Source organism: Macaca mulatta, chromosome 14 (assembly GCF_049350105.2).
Source record: "Macaca mulatta isolate MMU2019108-1 chromosome 14, T2T-MMU8v2.0, whole genome shotgun sequence".
Taxonomy (NCBI): Eukaryota; Metazoa; Chordata; class Mammalia; order Primates; family Cercopithecidae; genus Macaca; species Macaca mulatta.
Genome location: NC_133419.1, coordinates 14992620 through 15014758, shown reverse-complemented (window position 1 = coordinate 15014758; position 22139 = coordinate 14992620). Strand labels below are relative to the sequence as shown.

The window sequence follows — 22139 nt, the reverse complement described above, 5'->3', positions numbered from 1 at the left end:
AAGGCTCAGCAACATACAAACAAGCAATCAAAACACCACTTTCCTGAGGGAACTGAAACATTATTATGATATGGAGGCACCTCGAAGATCCCTTAGGGGACACAGGGGAGTCCTGGCTCTTCTAGTCACAGGCTAAGATTATTGATGAGCAAATTGTGTCAAAAAATGCTTTCAAAGGAGCTTGAGGATCCAGCCACTGCACACTCAGCCCACAGATTTCCTGTGATTATTGCAAGTTGGCCCTTTGGGGAGAAATTTTCAAAATGTCAGATTATAAATGATAAATTTTATCAGAATCTCCATTTTCCCAAACCCAGCTCTGTCTACAGAACTCAAAGTTTCAAAGAGCTCTGTGAATCAAAACATTTCCAGGAATTTTTTTCCCAATCAACCTGGTTTTAAATGAATTTTAACATGGTGCCTACAAGAAGCGAAGGATTTCTCTATTTCGGCTTCTGATAAATTTATATGTATATAATATATTTATATAAAATATAATATAGCTTCCTATGTTTCAAGCCCTTGGTTCAGTATATATTTGTATGTGTTATTTCACTTAATGTTCTTATAACTCTATGAGAAATATATTATCTTTTCAATTTACAGATGTGAAAACTTCTGTATATACCTAGCACTTAGATCTTTCTCTAATATTATTCTCTAATAAAAGAAACCAGGGCTCCTTCGAGAAAAGGCTGGTTCTAGCACTGGAGCCGGGATTATACCAGAGAAGCCTGGAGCATCTTGTAGTTCCAGAAAGTGAGGAAATGCTCAAGTCTGTCTGACCCAAATTCTATATATTTTTACACTGTGCTTTACTGCTTCTCTTGGGAATAAATGTGGAGAAGCAGAGATGTTCTCGGAATCTAGGAAACAATATTTCTCTTAAGTTCTCACAAATGCATGTTCCACTACAGTCAGTTACAAAAGTAGAGCTTATTTACTCACTTTTTTCTTTGCTCTCATGAAAACATTTCCAAGAAAAAGCCCCCTGTTAGAAAAATTATTTTTAACAAAAGAAGACATATAAAGTGGCCAAGCAAGTGGAAAGCTAGGTGGTAGGAGTCCAAGGATATTTTTGCACACTGGTGGAATTTTGTAGCATCTAATCACCTAACCCACATGTCCAACTCTGAAGACTTAGGTTTCTTCCTCATTATTTAGTTGACCAATATAACAACCAAGGAAAAAACTAGAGAAAGAAAGAGGGAAAAATGGCTGAGGACAGATAGAGAAAGCAAAGAAAAGAAGGAAGGAAGGGGAGGGAAGAGAAGAGGAAGAGAGGGAGAGGAAGATGAGGAATGAAGAGAAAACTTCACCTGTAGGATCAAGACTCTAACAACTGAGACAATCTAGCCTATATATCTGGCTTTATAAAGTAATTTAGTACTCTCCTTTATCAGTGTTTAATATTCTAAAAAATTAAACAGATAAAAATGAAGACTATTAACATGGTGAAGTGAGGTGGTTCAGGGTTTTGGCAAGTAAGAGGCCTAGAATCAGCCACTTATGAACGGATAACAGATGAATCATTAATCTTTTTGAACCTCATCATTTTTTCATGGCACCAAATATATCCTCTTTCTTTTCCCTCCAAAGACTCTTAATTCCTGGGAAATACTTATGCTTTTCCACTTTGATGTCTCCAGCGTCTTCACTGTTTAGTCTCCTCACAAGATCAGTTTGACTCTTCACCTCCAAATAGTTACACCCTGGGGTTTTAGAAAAACTAAAAGGCAGAAAAGGGCCAATTCTGAATTTTTGATTAGTTCAAGGCCAGATACAAGGCTCTGTCCATCCATATTTGAGTTAATGCTGCCACCTTGAGGCCTTCCCAAGCTTTTCACCTGATGAGTCGTTCCCAGTGGTGGGGCTGGGAAAATGAAGACTTGTCTTCCTTGCCGCAATGATCAGTAAGTTCATACAGGAAAAATGCTTTGGAATTACAGGAAGAATCAAGAAACCACCCATCTGCTTAAAAGGTTAATTTCATGGCCACATAGAATGTTAGCACCTCTTAGGACCTTGGAGATCACCTAGGTGTTAAGGTATACCAGGTACCACAGCCCACAGGTGACAATTACAGTCCTAGAGCCAAATGTACGGATTCAAATCCCAGTCCTCCCTTCTAGCTCCTGGAGGGGCTCTTGCAAGTCACTTAGGTTCTCCATTCCTCTCTTTCTCATTATGGGACTGTTGAGAATTAAAGTTAATCAACATAAGGTACAAATCAACTTTGGAGATACTGGGGGTTTGGTTTCAGACTATTCCAATAAAATGAATATCACAATAGAGCAAGTCACGCAAATTTTTTGCTTCCTAGTGTATATAAAAAGCTATGTTTACATTATACTGGGTCTACTAGCATTATGTCCAAAAAATGTACATAATTTAAAATACTTTATTGCTAAAAAATGATGATGATCACCTGAGTCTTCAGTAAGTTGTAATTTTTTCTTTTGCTGGTGGGCAGCCTTGATGGCTGCTGACTCATCAGGATGATGCTTGCTGAAGGTTGGGGTGGCTGTGGCAATCTCCTAAAATAAAACAACAATGAAGATTGCTGCATCGATTGACTGACTTTCTTTTCTCTCTCTTTTTTTTTTTTTTTTTTTTTTTTTTTTTTTTTTTTTTTTTGAGACAGAGTCTCTCTCTGTAGCCCAGACTGGAGGGCAGTGGTGTGATCTTGACTCACTGCAACCTCCACCTCCCAGGTTCAAGTGATTCTCATACCTTAGCCCCCTGAGTAGCTGGGATTACCGACACACGCTACCAGGCCTGGCTAGTTTTTGTATTTTTAGTAGAGACGGGGTTTCACCATGTTTGCTAGGCTGGTCTGGAACTCCTGACCTCAAGTGATCCACCCACTTCGGCCTCCCAAAGTGCTAGGATTACAAGCGTGAGCCATTGTGTCTGGTTGATTGACTTTCTTTCATGAAAAATTCCTCTTAGCATGAACTGTTGTTGATAGCATTTTATCTATAGTAGAACTTCTTTCAAAATTGTATTAAGTCCTCTCAAACCTTGTCAGTGCTTTATCAAATAACTTTATGGAATATTTGAAATCCTTTGTTGTCATTTCAACAACATTTACAGCTTTTTCCCCCAGAGTAGATTCTATCTCAAGAAACCACTTTATTTTCTCATTCATAAGAAACAATTCCTCATCTGTTCAAGTTTTGTCATGAGATTGCAGCAATTCAGTTACATCTTCAGGCTTTACTTCTAATTCTAGTTCTCTTGCTATTTCCACCACATCCACAGTTACTCCCTCCACTGAGGTCTTGAACCCTTCAAAGTCATCCACAAGAGTTGAAATCAATTTCTTCCAAACTCTTGTTAATGTTAATAACATGAACTCATGAGTCACAAATGTTCTTAGTGGTATCTAGAATGGTGAATCCTTCCAGAGGTTTTCAATTGACTTCACCCAGATCCATCAGAGGAATCACAATCTATTGCAGTTATAGCCTTACAAAATGTATTTTCTAAACAATAAGACTTGAAAGTCAAAATTACTCCTTGAACCATGGGCTGCAAAATGGATATTGTATTACCAGGCATGAAAACCACATTAACCTCTTTGTCCATCTCCATAAAAGCTTTAGGTGACTAGGTACATTGTCAATGAGCAGTAATATGTTGAAAAAAAATTATTTTTTTCTAAGTAGTAGGTCTCAATAGTGAGTTTAAAATATTCAATAAACCATGCTATAATCTAGTCTTTTCCATTTATAGAGCACATGCAGAGTATATTTAGCATAATTCTTAAGGGTCTTAGAATTTGCAAAATGATAAATGAACATTGGCTTCAGTTTAAACTCACCAGCTTCATTAGCCCCTAACAACAGAGTCAGCCTGTTTGTGGAAGCTTTGAAGTCAGGCATCAATTTCTCCTTTCTAGCTATGAAAGTCCTAGATGGCATTTCTTTCAATATAACGGTGTTTTGTCTGCATTAACAATTTATTGTGAGGCTGGGCACGGTGGCTTATGCCTGTAATTCCAGTATTTTGGGATGCTGAGGTGGGTGGGTCACCTGAGGTTAGGAGTTCGAGACCAGCCTGGGCAACATGATGAAATCCTGTCCCTTTCAAAAAAAAAAAAGCAAAAGGAAAAGAAAAATTAGCTGGGTATGATGGCTTACAACTGTAATCCCAGCTACTCAGGAGGCTGAGGCATGAGAATCACTTGAATCCGGGAGGCGAAGGCTTCAGTGAGCCAAGATCTCACCATGGCACTCCAGCCTGGGCGACAGAGGGAGACTCTATCTCAAAATATATATATATATATAGTTTAGTGTAGTGACTTCCATCAGTTATCTTAGCTAAATCTTCTGGATAACTTGGTGTAGTTTCTACATTAGCACTTGCTGCTTCACTTTGCACTTTTAGGTTCTAGAGATGGCTTCTTTTCTTAAACTTCATGAACCAACCTCTGCTAGTTTCCAATTTTTCTTCTGCAGCTTCCTTAACTTTCTCAGCCTTCACATAATTGAAGAGAGTTAGGGCCTTGCTCTATTAGGCTTTGACTTAAGGAAATGTTGTGGCTGGTTTGATCTTCTATCTAATATTTTCTCTGAATCAGCAATAAGGATATTTCACTTTATTATCATTCAGGTCTTTGCTGGAGTAGCACTTTTAATTTCCTTCAACAGCCTTTTTATTTGCTTTCTCAACTGGGCCAATTGTTTGACACAAGAAGCCTAGCTTTTGCCCTGTCTCAGCTTTTGACATGCCTTCTTCACTGAGTTTAATCATTTCTAGCTTTTGATTTAAAGTGAGAGATATGCAACTCTTCCTTTCTATTGAACATTTCGACTCCATGTTAGGCTTATTAATTGGCCTAATTTCAATGCTTCATGACTTTCAGACTTATTTCTACCCATCAGTTTCTCAGAATTTTCTGAGTGTCTGCAGACTCCGCAGCCCCACTCAGGTAAATGCACTCTCTATGGATGTGTTTTCCTTCATCTCCTTTACCAAATCAAGGCCATCTAATATTAACTTTGCCACAATCTCTCCATCTAAATCCATCCTATCCTGCTCTGCCTTCCTACCTCAGAATTTCCCCCTCATCTGTAGCAGGCTGCCCCCTTCATCTATGCCATTGATCCATCTCTACTTACTTTGGTGAGACTGTACTGTGGCAATTACTCCTGTCCCTCCACCCTCCCTTACTCATTCCTACCCCATTTGTCCACAGACATTCTAAAGTTACCCATCCCTTCCCCCAAAATGCTCAAGAATCTTTCTCCCATCCTAATATACTCTTGTGCTATATGAGCATCCTTCCTTCTACCATCGAAATGATCAAAAGTGGTCCACAGCATCTTCCATTCTCTCCTAATCCACTGCATTGTAGCTTCAACTGTTTCTACTCCATTATGTTGAAATAATATTTTTTCTTTGGTTTATTTATATTATTTTTAATTGACAAATCATAGTTGTATTACATTTATGGAGTATGATGTGATGTTTTGATATGGATATACAATGTGGAGTAATTAAATCAAGCTAATATAGTCATCACCTCTTGACGTTTTTTTGTTTTTTATTTTTTAATTTTTTGAGATGGAGTCTCACTCTGTCGCCCAGGCTGGAGTGCAGTGTCGCGATCTCGGCTCACTGCAAGCTCCGCCTCCCGGATTCATGCCACTCTCAGGCTTTAGCCTCCCTAGTAGCTGGGACTACAGGCGCCCGCCACCACACCCAGCCAATTTTTTGTATTTTTAGTAGAGACAGGGTTTCACCATGTTAGCCGAAATGGTCTCAATCCCTGACCTCATGATCCGCCCGTCTCGGCCTCCCAAAGTGCTGGGATTACAGGCGTGAGTCACTGTGCCAGCTTTGACATTATTTTGTGGTGATACATTTGAAATTTACTCTGTAAGTTATTTTGACATGTTATTATTGACTATAGTCACCCTGATGTGCCATAAATCTCAACACTTATTTCTCTTGTCTAGCTGAAACAAGATTCTTAAAGGTTGCTCCAAGACTAGCTTCACAGATGTGCAAAACAGTACAGTCGCACAAGACTCTGTGCTCAGAAAAGTCCCACCCTTGGAGACTAACATCTTGTGATTGGCATATTCAAATTATTTAAAATGTTATCTTTGAATTTGCATTTTGTAGGTAAAGTCCAATGGGACAATGGAGCAAACACAGAAAACTTGGAACCCCAGCTCGTGCGTGGTCACACATTCTGCTGCCTCCCATTCTCCCCTCAATCCACTGCATTCAACACCGTTGATGACTGTTGCCTACAAGATGATGTCCCGCTTCCCAAGCCTGACATTCAAAGCACTCTAACCCTGAATAGTTTTTCCAGTTTTTATTTCTCTTGATAGCCACCAAGCATCCTACTTTCTATCCACATAGACCCCAAAGTGACCATGCCTCAGTGTTTGGCACACCATGGATGCTCAATGAACGAGGTCCGTCCTTCACTCACCACACCATGTATGCTGTCCCCCTTTGATGTATTTCATGCTGTTACCTCAGTTTGGAATGCCCTAGTTTTATTTATTTATTTTTTTAATCACTTTTACTTGTAGGTTCAAATTAATGCCATCTCCAAAGTGAAGTTTTTCTCTGATGTTTTAAACAATTATGTGTGTCCTATTTATAACTTTTTTTTTCAAAATGCCTTGTGTTATTTGCTCCTGTATATTATGTCTCCTTTTGTTTCTTTCCCCAGAACCCAATACTTTAGCTTCTCCCACTCCTATGTTCCTACCTATTACACAATCCTGTCCAGAAACTATCTTGTATGGACAAACTCATATTAGGGACTGAATGTGGGGGTCCTTCCTGGGCTGTACATTTTCTGAAGGCAGACTATGTCTTACTCATCTTAGGTTTCTTCTGGAACCTAGAACAGTGCCTTTTGACAGCAGGACCTACTGAATTATGCAAATCCCATCTGATTCTCTATTTAATAAATTGGAGAAGGCACAGGTGTATCAATTTAGGAGCCCACCTCAGGGAAATGTATTTGTCCTAAACAAGCTAGCTTTCAGATCACTGGATGTGATACTTTAAAGTAGCACTGTATGCTTGCCATTATGAACAAACATGGAAAATTTGTAAACTGATAAACCCTGGGGCTATTTGCTAATGAAAATAGTTTAAACCGGTGTCTTGAAATATATCTTGCTCCCACTTTTGAAAAGGAAACCGTATCTGTCTGCTATGTTACAAAACACTTGCCTATGTAAACACATGGAAGATGGAACACTCTTGTTCCTAAGGATAACTCTCATCTGGGCTCCTGCCTCCATATCATCTCTATCCTTTAGAATCTGGTTTAGTTATGTCACCTTACATCTCTTAAATCACCAATATCTGCATCTCTGTGGTCTCTGTCCAGTTACATCCAAAAATCACTTCTCAACTTTGATCATCTTTGGATCTAAACTTCTAACTCAACTTTCTTTTCCCTGAGTGAATGAATAAATGCTCAAAAACCAAAGGATATTTATGAAGGAACAGAACTAGTAAGTGGTAGAGCTGGGATGGAAACTCAAACCTGAAGTCAGGACCCACAACATAAAGTCTTCCCCACCTTTTAACTGCAACTCAACTACATCAGTCTCTAATAATTCATGTACCAAAAGACCACAATATTCCTGTCAGTGGGTTTGGTATTGGCTAACAGAGTACCATCCATCACCTAGCTGTTGATCAGAAGGCATATGGAATTATATCTTTGCCAAGCTGAATTATTTTACGTAATAGTGATAACAAAGACTTTCCTAGAAATTTCCCCTGGATTATAGTTAGACCTATGGCAGGCAGTGGAAAATCTTGGCCCTGGAAGACTCCTGAGCTCTTTTCTCATGGCTATGCTTCCTTGACCTGGGTGAGCTGTTTTCTATCTATGGGAAGTGGCTAACTGGATAGATTTCCTGTGCCATGGAAATTGTTCACTCTTGAGTATTACTTTGTCAATATGCTGCTGCAAAGGAAGATTATGAGCTCAAACTCAAGCACTTCTAATCAGCATTTTCAATTCCATCCGCTTTCATCCCGAGCCTTAAAAAAGATTTCTAAAATCATACAAAAACAACTAAAAGCCTGCTATGGTTTCTCGGTCTCCATGGAAATGCTAGGGATGGATGTTGTGTTGACTTCTTCACACATCTCTTGGACTATTTTGTTAATGCCTTTTATGTATGGTACTTGGAAGTTTACAAAGCCCTTTCTCACTTATTATCTCAGTTAATCCCCACAACAAACCCACGTGGGAAGTATTATTACCCATGTTTAACATATTATGAAACCTAAATTTAGAGAAGATAAGTGGTTTAACCAAGGTTTACAAGTGGTAAATTCACTTACAGTTTGCAAGTGGTAAGTTCAACATTTAAATTTTGGTTTGTCTGATGCCATGGCTGCTACTCTTGCCACTATAACCAAAACTGTGTAGCCTAGAGTAGATCACTTTGGTGCCCTAGTGCCCTTGCTTGTCCCTTGAAAATTCACCTCATGGGTACTTTACATTGTTGATATACAGCCTAAAATAAAGCATCTCCGACAAGGAATTAACAAACTTTAGTTCTGTTTCTAAATCAAGTCACCTTGACCTATTCATATAATCGACAGCTTCTTCCACAGGTAAATGGAAATAATAATCCTTGCCCACTTTCTCCCTTCTGTTATCTCCTCTACTAATACTACCTTAGATGAAACACATTAAGCTTCATAGAGCTGGGAATATTATAAAACTTTGCAAATACATGGCTTACCACAAATTCAGCCTTGTTATTACCAGTAATGTGAAGACCTTTGTTATGATTTTCTTCCTTTTTTTTTTTTTTTTGAGACGGAGTCTCGCCCTGTCCCCCAGGCTGAAGTGCAGTGGCGCGATCTCAGCTCACTGCAAGCTCCACCCACTTCCCGGGTTCGCGCCATTCTCCTGCCTCAGCCTCCCGAGTAGCTGGAACTACAGGCCCCCGCCACCACGCCCGCCTAGTTTTTTGTATTTTTTAGTAGAGACGGGGTTTCACTGTGTTAGCCAGGATGGTCTCGATCTCCTGACCTTGTGATCTGCCCGCCTCGGCCTCCCAAAGTGCTAGGATTACAGGCGTAAGCCACCGCGCCCAGCCGATTTTCTTCCTTTTAACCTTAACCCTCGATAACTTTACCCAACAAATGGCATCAGTTCCCCACTCCTATCTGTTGGCACTTACTGCTAGGTGCGCACTGCTGCTTCCTACTCAAAGTGCCTGTGACTTAGAAGAAGGGCTTTCTTTGGCCTCAGAGTACATGCAGCTTGAGTACAAGGAAGACACAGGGGGGTGTAAGGGTTGGTGGACCACCCCTTGTACTCTACAATGAATCCCAGAAGTTCTCTAAGTATTCAATTCCAACTTCCCAAGACAGTAACCTGTTCATTAATGCAAACTGATTTGGCCTCCTTGCCTTTTCTTTTTTGTTTGGTTTTTGGGTTTGTTTTGTTTCATTTTGTTTTGTTTTCAGGTGGAGTCTCGCTCTGTTGCCCAGGCTGAAGTGCAGTGGTGCTAGCTTGGCTCACTGCAACCTCAGCCTCCCGAGTTCAAGTGATTCCTCTGCCTCAGCCTCCCGAGTAGCTGGGACTGCAGGCCACGTGCCACCACGCCCGGCTAATTTTTTGTATTTTAGTAGAGATGGGGTTTTACTGTGTTGGTCAAGATGGTCTCGATCTCCTGACCTCGTGATCTGCCCGCCTCAGCCTCCCAAAGTGCTGGGACTACAGGCGTGAGCCACCGCACCTGGCCCCTCCTTGCCTTTTCTTTCTCACTTCTGTCTCTCCTACCTGTACATCTAGAGATCACCTCCTAGATAGACTACACATGTCCTAGTCTCAGCGTCCACTTCTAGAAAAACCCCAAACTGTGAGACAATCCAGGATAAGTAGTAGCTTCACCAGGTAGTTTGTGTAAGGGACTGAGTGACAATTCCCCCCACCCTGTCTTTCTTTTCCTCACAGAGAGTGTGTTATACGGCCCATCTTGCCTCCTTTACTGAAAGCTCTGAAAATTTCACCTTGCCCAACTCACAAATTCTCTTATATCTCCTGTAACTTTCTTAAGTCCTACTTTTCCTCCCTTTCAAAATTTTCAGCTTGTCTTAGGAAAATCTCCAAGTTCTTCATTTTATTTTTGAGACTCCAATATTTTCTAACTCGTGTCTGAAAATGCAAGAGCACCTAGAGACAGAAAGTCATATTTTCTAAGTATTACTGAACATAATGAAAATAACCACCTCCAACCTCCAAAGCACTGAAAAGTGTCCTTAAGGTCCCCCTCTCAGAATCACTATAAATGTCTTCTTTTTCCTCCTTAACTTCATATAAACCCAACTTTCTTTAAGTAGCACCTTTCAGGATGTAATGGGCTGAATGTATGTGTCATTCCAAAATATGTTGAAGGCCTAACCCCAATGTGGAAGTAAGGAGGTAATTAGGATTAAATGAAATCGTAAGTGTTGGGGCCTTGATCCGTTAAGATTGGTGTCCTTACAAGAAGAGACACCAGATCTCTTGTGGTCTCTCTGTCTCTCTCCCTCTCTTTGTCCCCTCTTTTCACCCTGTGAGGACAAAGCAAGAAGGCAGCTATCTGCACGCCAAGAAAAGAGCCCTCAATAAAGTCCAAACTTGCAGACCTTAATCTGAGACTTCTCATCTCCAGATCTGTGCGAAAATAAATTTCTGCAGTTTAAGACACCCAATTTATGGTATTTTGTTATGGCAGCTGTGCAGGCTAAGACACAAGATAAATGTAAATTTATTTATCTTATAATTGTCTAATTTTTCTTTCTTTTTTGTTTGCAAGTGGGATATCAGGATGTTTTAAAACTATTTTTCACTATAAAGAGTATTGCAGTAATATCAAATATGTAATAGTTCTCTCTGGGTGATAATTAAACAAAGTAGCATGAATACCACGATTTCCAAAACAATTTTAAATCTCAAGAGGATGACAACACCCTCCCAACCTTTTTCTTCACCTTTGTAATAGTGACAGATACTGCAAAATTGGACAGGAGCAAGAAGTTTGTACTCTAAATATACAAGCTATCCACAGGATGACTTCACTTTAAACTATAGAGTTTCACTGTGCTCTGGTGTAAAAAGCATCAAGAATTGATCAAACACTATTTTTGTGTATTAGTTTTCCATGACGACACACAATATATGTTCTATACCAACACTGAGTTTATTTGTCCAATGTAAACAAAAAAAGAGAGTTTATTTGCTCACATACTTTCCTAGTCTATGATTAAGATGCTGCTATGGTAGAACTGAGTGGCTCAAAAAAAGAAAACACAGCCTCTCCATTACTCGGTTCTATGTTCCTCTGTGCTGGCCTCTTTCTCAGACAGCCTCCCCCTAAGTGATGATAAAAATATTTGTCAGCAACAATGGGTTTTTATTATCACACAACTGGAATTCCAAAGAATGGGAATGTTCTTTCTGAATAAATCTAGTAAAGGTCACTGGCTTTGCTGGGTGTCACATGTCTATCCCTGATCCAATCACCTTCCTTCAGAGGAGCAAAGGAATTTTATTGGTCAGACCTGGGACTGTACCCATTTCTGAGGCTGAGGTTAAAGTCAGCCTCGCCTAAACACGTGGACCAAGAATAGGAGATGTAGTTCTTTGTGGAGAAACTAGACTATAGGGGAAAACAGCTGAGAAATTTACTCCCCTTTCATTTCACGTCCCATCCTCAATCATATCCAATATTATTCAACACAGCATATCCAAGTTCAAAAACATTAAAATCCAAAATCAAATTCTGTAAGTTAAAGTTTAGAGAAAGTAAAGTCTTTCTGATTTATTGGTCTGTTCATTTTCAGCTTTAGGAGTTTTTCCAGTAACACCTGTGATCTGAGATATCTCTCACTAGAATTGAGGTACTTAACCCAGGAAAAATGTTATTCCCATAATACAGTATTTATTGTGATTTAATGATATCCAAAATAGGAAGGGAAGATGGATGGCTCTCAATAGGATGCCAGGAAGTCTGTGCAATTGTCCAGAATCCATGGTCTATGAACCTAAACAGAGTGAGGAGACTTCCCCCCATGGAAAATCAATTCAGGCACTATACACTGACTATATCTAGGGTAGGAGAATGTCCTACATAAACTGTCTCCTTTCTTATAAATTTGAGACACCACTGCCTTCTGGCAAAGTTATAAATTTGCAACAAGTACAACCCAAGCACCAGCTTTTACCTGAGATTTCTTTCTTTTTATCCTGTGGATCCCAGTAGATTTCCATTTCCCCACCGAGCTCTGTGTTCCCAGCACTGACGTGCTGCACTGATAGTAAGTTTTACCTGGTAACACAACCTCCACAATATTTTGGGGACAGGCAGTCTCTTTTTCAGTGTCATATTTCAGTGGCTGCCACCACTGCCTTATTGAGGACCTGCTTATGCCTAAGACACTCCCCTATAAAGGAAGTTGCTACTCTTTCTCACCTTGATTTCAGCTGGAAGATCTTTTCCAGACTGCCAAGCCGAAGCGGCTTTTGATGTTTCTCAGCGGTGCGCCCCTAGGGGCTCAGAAGAGCAGTGCCTCTGCTGCATGTTCCTCAGGACACCAGCATTTCCGGGCTCTCCTCTGCCTTTGGGTTCTGTAAAGTTCTTAGACATGATCCCTCAGGATACTGACAATGCCTACTTGCTTACCTTCTACATTACCTTGAAACTCAGAAACTCCAGTATTTTCACCTTTTTTTTTTTTTTTTTTTTTTTTTTTGAGACGGAGTCTCGCTCTGCCGCCCAGGCTGGAGTGCAATGGCCGGATACGAATTCTTTACATCTCCTCCACAAAGCTTTCGGGAAACTGAGTCCTGCTTCTAACTTTGGAAGTAATTCAGTCTGGTTTAAGCCAAGCTGCGGAATCCATTCCCCCAGCAAAAATTACTGGTATGTGACCTAAGCTAGACCAGTCAGGATGAATCCCGGAACTTTTCCTTGCAAATGCTCGATAAAAGCACTCTTGCTCCCCCTACTGGTTGTGAAAAAAGAAGCATGCGCTGGCAGCCATACTACAACTCCAAGAAGAGTGCATGATAGAACTCGGATGGAAAAAGAATTGTCTTTATCAAAGTATCACCTTGGAAGAGACTAGATTTACTTCAAAGAAAAACTGACCAAACTAATTGAGGGACTCCCCTTTGAGAACAGAGTGCCAACTCTAGAGCATATTCCTTTCTATCTGTTTATATTCACTGGTGGAAAACCCCTGTCCTGTGAGGGTGGGTTTTATTTTTTAAACACCCTAGAAGTTACTCAAAACCAAAAGTAATTAGGTACGTGATCAATTTTAGTAATGACATTTCCAGGGTTTTTAAAAAGCAGAACTTTTCACTTGTGAGTAGTTTCCTTATTGCTAAAACACTGGTCCTGAAGTCAGTATCTCTTTTTGAGCATGTAAAACCACTTCCGTTAAATGTGGGAAGAAAATGTTTTCACTTCTTTATTGCATCTTAGTGAACTTTGGATTTTCTTTGACATTTAAAAATAGTTAAATTCTATTGAAGTCTCAAAATAGCTAATCCTTTTTAAAAAAAAAAGTTTTAGCACCTGTACATTTTAAGGGCTAAAACTCCAAGTTTACTTTGTCAAATTGCCAGGGCAACCAAGAACAGCGCCATATTAACACCTGCGTGTGACATCGTTGACTGAAGACATTGCAAAGAGGATGTTTAAAAGTTGAATGTGTATTCTGCATAGTCTGGCGCTCTCAGACAGCCAAACAGGATAGAGGCCAGATGGTTCCATATCTGTGTGGCCTCCCACATATCTTACATGCATTTGGAGTTCCTATTTTATAGAATTAACTGTTGCCAATTCCTTATAACTCTCAAAACCCCTTTATTATCCATTCCAACAAAGGACATAGATATAATAAAGTTTGGCAAGAAACATTTAATCCATTTCAGTTCTCCCAAGTAGTACTATTCCTCTATCAATCTAAAGACACCAAATTTTGTCCTATTTTTAAAAATACCTCCAGTGAAGGCGTTTTTGCCAGTAACTTATTTCAGAATCAAGGATTCTAAGAGTCTGGTTTTTGTTATAACAAATAATCACACAATTATTTTTAAGACCATGGTGAGAAATATATTGTACTGATCTTCTCAATATCTCTTTTGCAGAAAGATGAGTCCTTGTGAAGCTTACTTTTATAAAAAGTAAACTGTAGGACAGTAAACTGATAGGACATAAGAAAGTCAGATTCTCTGATAACCTGGCAAGCTTTTCCACACTTTTACTTATAATACTTTGAGATGAACAAATGATTAAGAGGAATTTTTCTTTGAGGCTTGGCTTTCCTAATTCTAGATAATCATTTGAGATTTTACAGCATTTTTCTTCAGAGATGCTCTAAGAACAGCCATCTCATTTGTCTTCAGGAGGCAAATGTAAAATTGTGTGTTTCATTTTTTACTTTAGAAATGAATTTGTGGCCAGGCATGGTGGCTCACACCTGTAATCCCAACTCTTTGGGAGGTTGAGGCAGGCAGATCACCTGAGGTCGGGAGTTCGAGACCAGCCTGACCAACATGGAGAAACCCCGTCTCTACTAAAAATACAAAAATTAGCCGGGCATGGTGGCACATGCCTGTAATTCCAGCTACTCGGGAGGCTGAGGCAGGAAAATTGCTTGAACCCGGGAGGTGGAAGTTGTGGTCAGCTGAGATCACACCATTGCACTCTGGCCTGGGCAACAAGAGTGAAACTCCATCTCAGAAAAAAAAAAAAAGAAATGAATTTGTAATGTATCTAATGGAGAGCCAGAGTTTCTCCTTCTGTAAACACAGTAATAAAAACAATCTTAAGAAGTTTTGTCATTTTTAAAAATGATACAATCATCTAAGTCCAGAAAATAAAATGGTTATGGGACCAAACTAAAAACAAAAATTAGTGAAAAGGAGACCCTCCTTTTAATTTCTTCCAATTAAAAATTTTAAAGTGTGCATTGGATGGAAGGAAACAAGAGAGTTGATATAATCATAACTGTACATAGTGCCTAGTATATAACACAGGAAGCACAAAGTTTATCTCCCAAACAAATATGACAATGAGTTATTGAAACCACAAGCTGGTTTATTTATCAATGATGTCAGTACTTAAAGTTGTCCAGTTAAAATCTACTTCCTCTTGAAAAACAAAAATACACTGAAGGAAGATGCAAAGAGGTAGGAGTGGTATCATGATTTCACAGCAGTGATTGTAAGACAGCGAGCCACAGGGACATGGGAAAACTTGAAAAGAGACAAGTATCAGGACCAAATTAGAGAAGATCTGAGTAGGGCCATCAGTAGAGGTGAAAATGGAGAAACCTAAGGAAACCAGTGTTGGTATGAATTATGCAAGTGGAAAATACATCTGTAGAGGGACTAGATAGAAGGACCTAAATCTAACTCCAAGTACTTGATTGGAGAAGAGAGAAAGAGAATGTATAGAATTAACTGTATAGAAGCCTCAAAAATAAGATTATCAGCCTAGTCATGTAAAGTCTAGAAGTTCGTTTATTTGCTCATCACCTTTTTCTATAAGACTATTAAGCAGAAGGTCAGAACAGCAAAGTTACCCTTTCCTGTCCTCTCTTGGTTTAAATTGTATAAGGAACCTGAAGAGGCTGTGGATCAGTTGGCATTACAGTGGGAAGAGCTTATTGAAGCAAGGTTGACAATAGGTCTTGTCATTCTGCTCCCTGAAAATGCCCTTCGACAACTGTGTCAGGCAGAAAGCACACACAAAGTGCTCAGGATGGAACTTGTGCCCCATGGCACTGATACAACGGCCAGTGATGGGCTGTCCACATCCATGGCAGAGCGTTCCCCGGCGGTGATGGTAATGGAGCTCACAGAATGGACGTCCATCCAGTTCAAAGAAGGAACCAGTAGAAAAACTGGTGAAGCAGTCCTAGGGGTAGAGAGAAGAGAGAGAAAAGGAATGCAAATGTCAAGAGGTAAAATGTCAGCAACGTAAAATTTTCAGCCTTGAAATTCCTGCCAGTGACCTGCCAGCTACAGGAATTTCCCTCAGATTCTTGACAAATGGAGGCTAGATTGTCTGCTTGCAAAACAGACAAGCAAATGCCCACAATGGATTTGTATCTCGTTTCTCCTTTAGGATGCCCACATCCATTCCTCATTCAGGACTGCGAATCCTTTCACTAACTGCAGCTCTTCCTCTCAGAGAGGAGAACCCTTGACTTTCCCTAAGTCCAGAAGAAAAGTGATTATACAGACCCCACAAACAAAGCATTCTGGGTGCCAGACAGTGTCCATGGCTGAAAGGTAGTTTTCCAACACTGGACGATTGCAGCCACCACACTTGGGTGAGAACATGGCTAAGAAATCCTTTCGGCAATATGGCTTCTTGTCCTTCTCATGAAAGCCTGGAGAGAGAAAATCAGGAATTCACTGTTGCAGGTTGAGCCCTGAAAGCTACACTGGAGACTGAGAGGAGGCCCTTTCAATCTCAGTGTCCTTGTATTCAAAATAGGATGATTATTGTTACCTAATTCAAAGGGTAGTTGTGAGAAATAAATGAGATAATGCAGGTGAAGTGTTTGGCAATCTCAGTGTCCTTGTATTCAAAATAGGATGATTATTGTTACCTAATTCAAAGGGTAGTTGTAAGAAATAAATGAGATACTGCAGGTGAAGTATTTTGCCATTGTGTCTGGTTCATAGTAAACATTTAATAAGTGTTAGGGGCTATTGCTCCTCAGTGCCTTTGTACTAAGTATTCCCTTGGCTTGGATAGTTCTGTCCCAGAGCCTGATATAGTTGCCCTCTTCATGTGATGCAGGAATCACTCAAATATCATCTTATCAGAGAGGCACCTCTTCAGTCACTCCTTGTCACATCATCTTCTTTCACTGTCTTTATAGCATTTACCATTATCTAAAATCATCTTTGTGATCTGTCTCTCCTTACAGGAACATTAGCTCTGAGAGAAACTAGATATTGTTGATCTTGTCACCATTATATCTCCAGTATCTAAAACAGCATCTGGGAAGAAAAAAAAGTGTCTAATATTTTAAAATAAAATACTAGTAAATAATAATTTCCAAATGGATGCAAGATCTAGACACAATGACTCATATCACATATTTAAATTAAAAATAGATGTATTCCTCTTTTTTTTATTTTTTGTGTGGGTATATTTTGATTGTTTACCAGCAGTGTATGAAAATCCCAGTTCTTCCTCAGTCTTTATATCACTTGATATATCCAGATATTTCCTGTTTAATCAATCAAATGGATGTTATCTATCTATACAATGTTATCTCATGGTAGTTTTGATTTGTATTTCCCAAACGGCTAATGATACTTAGGGTTTTTTTTTTGTTGTTGTTGTTTGTTTTGTTTTGTTTTTTAGACAGAGTCTCGCTCTGTCACTCAGGCTGGAGTGCAGTGGCAAGACTTTGGCTCACTGCAAGCTCTGCCTCCCAGGTTCATGCCATTCTCCTGCCTCAGCCTCCCAAGGAGCTGGGACTACCAGTGCCCGCCACCACGGCCGGCTCATTTTTTTGTATTTTTAGTAGAGACAGAGTTTCACCATTATAGCCAGGATGGTCTCGATCTCCTGACCTCGTGATTCACTCACCTCGGCCTCCCAAAGTGCTGGGATTACAGGCGTGAGCCACCGCGCCCGGCCAGGGTTTTTTTAATGTGTGCATTTGCATTTCATATCTTGTCATTAGTGATGTATTCCTCTTTAATCTGGAAATAGAAAAACTGTCATAAATAGGGCCCAAATTCCAAAAGCAAGTTAAATATTAATACATTTAGCTACATAAAAAAAATCTGAATGACTTACACATGTCAAAAAAGCACCATAAACAAAGACAAAGAACAATCTGAAGAAAACATTTGCTGATTATATTCCAGAAAAACATAGCTAATACAAAGAGCTCCTAAGTATATGTATGGTTTCAATTATTGTTGTATAAAATTAAAAAGTGAAAAAATTAAAATAGAAAAACACAAATCCCTAAAAAATTCAATCAAATTGAAGCAAATTAACTGTACATCAAACTGATGACACAAGCAATAAAAGAAATAATTCGGAGATTGCTGGCAGGATGGCCCAATAGGAACAGCTCTGGTCTGCAGTTCCCAGCGAGGCTGATGCACAAGGCAGGTGATTTCTGCATTTCCAACTGAGGTAACCAGTTCATCTCATTGAGACTGACCGGACAGTGGGTGCAGCCCATAGAGGGCGAGCCGAAGCAGGGTGGGGCGTTGCCTCACCTGGGAAGTGCAAGGGGTCAGGGAACTCCCTCTCCTGGCAAAGGGAAGCCATTAGAAACTGTGCTGTGAGGAACAGTGCACTCTGGCCCAGATACTGTACTTTTCCCACAGTCTTCACAACTGCAGACCAGGAGATTCCCTCTTGTGCCTACGCCACCAGGACCCTGGGTTTCAAGCACAAAACTGGGTCGCTGTTTGGGCAGACACTGAGCTAGCTGCAGGAGTTTTTTGTTTATTTGTTTGTTTTTTCATATCCCAGGGGTGCCTGGAATGCCAGCAAGACAGAACTGTTCACTTCCCTGGAAAGGCGGCTTAAGCCAGGGAGCCAAGTGGTCTGGCTTGGCAGGTCCCACCCCCATGGAGTCCAGCAAGCTAAGATCCACTAGCTTGAAATTCTCGCTGCCAGCACAGCAGTCTGAGCTTGACCTGGGATGCCAGAGCTTGGTGTGGGGAGGAGCGTCCACCATTACTGAGGCTTGAGTAGGTGGTTTTACCCTCACAGTGTAAACAAAGCCACTCAGAAGATCAAACTGGGTGGAGCCAACTGCAGCTCAGCAAGGCTGCTGTGGCTAGACTGCCTCTCTAGATTCCTTTCTGGGCAGAGCATCTCTGAAAAAAAAAGGCAGCAGCCCCAGTAAGGGGTTAATAGATAAAACCCCTAAATCCCTGGGACAGAGCACCCGGGGGAAGGGGTGGCTATGGGCTCAGCTTCAGCAGACTTAAACATCCCTGCCTGACAGCTCTGAAGAGAGCAGTGCTTCTCCCAGCACAGGGTTTGAGCTCTGCTAAGGGTCAGACTGCCTCCTTGAGTGGGTCCATGGCCCCCATGTCTCATGATTGGGTGACACCTCCCAGTAGGGGCTGACTGACACCTCATACAGGAGATCTCTGGCTGGCATCTGGCAGGCACCACTCTGGGATGAAGCTTCCAAAGGAAGGAACAGGCAGCAATCTTTGCTGTTCTACAGCCTCTGCTGGTGATACCCAGGCAAACAGGGTCTGGAGTCTACCTCCAGCAAACTCCAGCAGATCTGTAGCAGAGGAGCCTGACTGCTAGAAGGAAGACTAACAAACAGAAAGGAATAGCATCAACATCAACAAAAAGGACATCCACTCAGACACTCCATCTGAAGGTCACCAAGTTCAAAGACCAAAGGTAGAAACATCCAAGAAGATGGGGAGAAACCAATGCAAAAAGGCTGAAAATCCAAAAACCAGAATGCCTCTTCTCCAAAGGATCACAACTCCTCACCAGCAAGGGAACAAAACTGGATGGAGAATGAGTTTGATGAATTGACAGAAGTAGGCTTCAGAAGGTGGGTAATAACAAACTCCTCCGAGCCAAAGGAGCATGTTCTAATCCAATGCAAGGAAGCTAAGAACCTTGAAAAAAGGTTAGATGAATTGCTAACTAGAATAACCAGTTTAGAGAAGAACATACATGACCTGATGGAGCTGAAAAACACAGCAAAAGAACTTTGTGAAGCAAACACAGGTACCAATAGCCGAAACAATCAAGCAGAAGAAGGGATATCAGAGATTGCAGGTTAACTTAATGAAATAAAGCAAGCGGACAAGATTAGAGAAAAAATAATGAAAAGAAATGGGACTCCAAGAAATACGGGACTACGTGAAAAAACCAAATCTACATTTGACTGGTGTATACCTGAAAGTGATGGGGAGAATGGAACCAAGTTAAAAAACACTCTTCAGGATATTATCCAGGAGAACTTCCCCAACCAGCAACATTCAAATTCAGGATATACAGAGAACACCACAAAGATACTCCTTGAGAAGAGCACCCTCAAGACACATAATCATCAGATTCACCAAGGTTGAAATGAAGGAAAAAATGTTAAGTGCAGCCAGAGAGAAAGGCCGGGTAACCCACAAAGGGAAGCCCATCAGACTAACAGCGGATCTCTTGGTAGAAACCCTACAAGTCAGAAGAGAGTGGGGGCCAATATTCAACATTCTTAAAGAAAAGAATTTTCAACCCAGAATTTCATATCCAGCCAAACTAAGCTTCATAAACAAAAGAGAAAATTCTTTACAGACAAGCAAATGCTGAGAGATTTTGTCACCACCAGGCCTGCCTTAGAAGAGCTCCTAAAGGAAGCACTAAATACGGAAAGGTATAACTGGTACCAGCCACTGCAAAAACATACCAAACTGTAAAGACCATAGATGCTATGAAGAAACTGCATCAACTAATAGGCAAAATAACCAACTAGCATCATAATGACTGGATCAATTCACACATAACAAGATTAACCTTAAATGTAAATGGGTTAAATGCCCCAATTAAGAGACACAGACTGGCAAATTGGATAAAGAGTCAAGACCCATCAGTGTGCTGTATTCAGGAGCCCCATCTCACATGCAAAGACACACATAGGCTCAAAAAAAAAGGGATGGAGGAATATTTACCAAGCAAATGGAAAGAAAAAAAAAAAAGCAGGGGTTGCAATCCTAGTCTCTGATAAAAAAAGACTTTAAAATAACAAAGATCAAAAGAGACAAAGATGGGCATTACATAATGGTAAAGGGATTAATGCAATAAGAACTAACTATCCTAATTATATATGCACCCAATACAGGAGCACCCAGATTCATAAAGCAAGTTCTTAGAGACCTACAAAGACCCAGACTCTTAGACTCCCACACAAAAACAGTGAGAGACTTTAACGCCCCCCTGTCAATATTAGACAGATTAATGAAACAGAAAATTAACAAGGATATTCAGGACTTGAACTCAGCTCTGGACCAAGCTGACCTAATAGACATCTATACAACTCTCCACCCGAAATCAACAGAATATACATTCTTGTCAGCATCACATCGCATTTATTCTAAAATCAGCTACATAATTGTAAGTAAAACACTCCTCAGCAAATGCAAAAGAACAGAAATCATAACAAACAGTCTCTCAGACCACAGTGCAATCAAATTAGAACTTAGGATTAAGAAACTCACTCAAAACCATACAACTACATGGAAACTGAAAACCTGCTCCTGAATAACTACTGGGTAAATAACAAAATTAAGGCAGAAATAAAGAAGTTATTTGAAACCAATGAAAACAAAGACATAATGTACCACAATCACTGGGACACATTTAAAGCAGTGTGTAGAGGGAAATTTATAGCACTAAATGCCCACAAGAGAAAGCAGGAAAGATCTAAAATTGACACCCTAAAATTACATTAAAAGAACTAGAGAAGCAAGAGCAAACAAATTCAAAAGCTAGCAGGAGACAAGAAATAACTAAGATCAGAGCAGAACTGAAGGAGATAGAGACATGAAAAACCCTTCAAACAATCAATGAATCCAGGAGCCAGTTTTTTGAAAAGATCAACAAAATAAATAGACTGCTAGTCACACTAATAAAGAAGAAAAGAGAGAAGAATCAAATAGACACAAAAAAATGATAAAGGGGATATCACCACTGATCCCACAGAAATACAAACTACCGTCAGAGAATACTATAAACACCTATATGCAAATAAACTAGAAAATCTAGAAGAAATGGATAAATTCCTGGACACATACACCCTCCCAAGTCTAAACCAGGAAGAAGTCGGATGCCTGGATAGACCAATAACAAATTCTGAAATTGAGGCAGTAATTAATAGCCTACCAACCAAAGAAAGTCCGGGACCAGGTGGATTCACACAGAATTCTACCACAGGTACAAAAAGGAGTTGATAGCATTGCTGAAACTATACCAAACAATAGAAAGAGGGGGAATCCTCCCTAATTCATTTTATGAGGCCAGCATCATCCTAATACCAAAACATGGCAGAGACACAACAAAAAAAGAAAACTTCAGGCCAATATCCCTGATGAACATCAATGCGAAAAT

At 40.2% G+C, this 22139-nt stretch overlaps 2 protein-coding genes across 3 annotated transcripts in view; both read right to left on the bottom strand.

The window, feature by feature from the left end:
• The window catches only part of OR5B12 (olfactory receptor family 5 subfamily B member 12), a 59909-nt gene extending 47364 nt beyond the window's left edge, over window positions 1-12545 (bottom strand). Inside the window, exon 1 of one of the 2 annotated variants that reach the window (XM_077962800.1) lies at window positions 12474-12545. The gene's annotated coding sequence lies outside the window, so the exon portion shown is untranslated. Of the gene's footprint in view, window positions 1-2428; window positions 2491-12473 lie in introns of those variants that run through there. The other variant, XM_077962799.1, reaches the window with a different exon arrangement.
• Window positions 12546-15092: 2547 nt separating this feature from the next.
• The window catches only part of LPXN (leupaxin), a gene marked incomplete at its 3' end in the record, with an annotated part of 45207 nt that continues 38160 nt past the window's right edge, over window positions 15093-22139 (bottom strand). Inside the window, 2 exon segments of the mRNA NM_001260791.1 lie at window positions 15093-15932; window positions 16262-16410. Of these exon segments, the coding sequence (NP_001247720.1) occupies window positions 15663-15932; window positions 16262-16410 (419 nt within the window).